At 35.8% G+C, this 2500-nt stretch overlaps 1 protein-coding gene across 1 annotated transcript in view; it reads right to left on the bottom strand.

The window, feature by feature from the left end:
* Window positions 1-1563: 1563 nt before the first annotated feature.
* LOC122251406 (PC-esterase domain-containing protein 1B) overlaps window positions 1564-2500 on the bottom strand; it is a 20545-nt gene continuing 19608 nt past the window's right edge. Inside the window, exon 11 of the mRNA XM_043013341.2 lies at window positions 1564-2500. This exon is cut by the window's right edge and continues 203 nt beyond it. Within this exon, the coding sequence (XP_042869275.2) occupies window positions 2207-2500 (294 nt within the window). The 3' untranslated portion in view covers window positions 1564-2206.

The raw sequence follows: 2500 nt of genomic DNA, 5'->3' as shown, positions 1-2500 counted from the left end.
ATGATACACGTGGTTGAAAGAGGAAGGCCATGGGTCACTGAACAGTGGAATTTATCTCGGAAACAAATGAATAACAGTTATAATAACATCGAAAGAAAGAAGATATCCCAAAGAAACCAAATGATTGCCTGATCCTTTACCGCAAAAGGAAAGCGTTAAAAAAAGGAAGAAAAGAAGAATGAAAAATAATGTAAGAAAAAAACAATCTAAAGATCTCACGCATGATCAACTAACAAAGGACCGCCTACACCTCGGCCGTCGACAGAGAAAACCTGCTGGAAAGCCAAGGGGAAACTTTGATATTTTTATACATTATAATATTAGATGGTTGTGGCAGAGGGAGAGAGATAGAGAGAGAAAGGAGGGTGGGGGTCTGTGTGAGAGTAAGATAGACCGATATAAAGACAGGGTGGGAGGCAGAGAAAAAGAGGTAGAGAGAGAGAGAGATCGGAGGAAGAAAGAAATCTGAAACGTAGAACGATTCAGAAAGAGTTTCATTAAGGGGACTACGTGTAAAAGGAAAAAAATGAAAAATAATGTGTTTGGCTTTGATTAAAATGTCTGGTGTGATTAATATGTTTTCTATTCTTTTAAGTATTTAGGTCGGATATATTTCTTAATATTAAGATGTTTATGGTACCAGATCATGGTACCAAAGAATTTGCGGTTGTTTTGTACCTGTTTTTCATGATCTTTTATCATGCCAAGAATTAATCTATCTCGCCTATTATTTGCAGAGGTAGCATAGCAAATAAGGATTATCTCCCTATGCGAATTTATGGAAAAAGCATACCTACTCCATAATTACATTTTTGTTAAACATTCCGCCAATTAAGGGGTCATGCGGTCGAATTGATTTGCATCGGCTAATGCCTCTTTGCAGTATTCATTATCATCATTTGGTCATATTAGCTGTACACCGTATGTATAAAAACAGTATTGCTGTGAACCAGGTTAATACAATTTCGTCTATCCCTAGATTTATAACAGGCGTTCTGTGATGGTATGTTTCTAGAGGCACGGATAAGCATCGGGGACTGGATATATATAAATGATGACTATCAGATTGACTTTCCCTGAAGAATAGATAAGCAATGCCATTCGCTCGATCAGGTATTAACCTTAAACTTTATTGTTAGGACTGTTGTATCTATTTCTACTACATCCTTGAGCTCTTCTATCTGTACTCTGCAATGTCTTATCATTTACTTGAAAACTGTTTTTTCTGCGACTTTTTTTTTTATCACCTTTCTGTTTCTTCAATAAATCAAAGGTTGACCCGCACTCACTCACGCATTCTTTAATCTATTCTCGAAACGATACAGGTAGTAAAACTCAAGAAAATTTATGTACTTATACATATTGTCTATTCGTTTCTGAATTGCAGGACTGTTTTGCATATATATTTTTTTTTCTTCTAATAAGTTAACAGTACTTAAGAATGTGTCCAAACAGCGAAAACCGTGAAGTCAGAGAACGCATTTCCTGTGTTTGACTGCCTCCGCCCAAAATGTTCATTGTTCTTTAAGGGAAAATTGCCATATCATTACGGAAACAAGTGATTTAATGTGGGCCAGATTCTTATTCCATGTTTTCCATACCGTTATCAGTCTATAGTATTTTAGATTATCATACTGATGGATAACTTTGCTTACACGAAATCATATTTGGAATGGGTTCTGTCAACTGAACTGAACACCATTTTTTACACTGTAGTAATATAGACTCAATGAGGTGCATAAACAACAAAATAATCTAATTCTATGTTCCTCTATCAGAAACTAGAGGATAAAAAGAGACTATTTAACTTCAATCTCTAATAGAACTAAATAATTACAAAGTTGCAACATTAAACAAATCATACTTACACTTGAAGATTTAGTTTAAACTTTCAAGGGATCTTTTCACTATGAAGATCAGTAGATATCATTATATAGTAGTATCAGTAATTCGATATAATTTCCATTATCTTGGAAATACAACTTTCTTGCTGCTGTTGTATTTAAATCAGTTCTTACCACAAAAATATAAATATAATCGAAAGATATTCTTTAAAACTTTATGGTGGAAATACTGAAACAAGCTTTTTTTTACGCAAATACACCTCCAATAAAAGAAATCAAATTCTTCTATGCATATGATTAACCTAGAAGAGTGGCATCAAAGCAAAATTAAATAACTGGCAAGGGTTTTAAAGTGGGTGGACCTAAAAGTAGTTGCCATTCTCCTGATACTGAGTCGGTTGGCTGTAATACCAGGGCGGGTAGGATGACTGCTGGCCCTGATTCATCTGTGGGTTTACATCCTGATAGTGATAGTTCTGATATAGGAATCCGTTCTGGTTGCCGTACGCCTGGTGAGAATATCCTTGCTGCCAGATATTGAATGGTGGCGAAGGATGAGCTAACAGACCTTGGCGGGAATTCGACGATGTGCCATAAACTTGACCGTAAAGAAATTGTTGTTGAATGCATGGAGTCCCCAGAAGAGACCTCCGTTG

Source organism: Penaeus japonicus, unplaced genomic scaffold (genome assembly GCF_977035675.1).
Source record: "Penaeus japonicus unplaced genomic scaffold, GWHDUDI00000001_assembly GWHDUDI00000032, whole genome shotgun sequence".
Classification (NCBI taxonomy): domain Eukaryota; kingdom Metazoa; phylum Arthropoda; class Malacostraca; order Decapoda; family Penaeidae; genus Penaeus; species Penaeus japonicus.
Note: the sequence above shows the minus strand (reverse complement) of the source record. Positions and strands in the feature narration are given on the sequence as shown.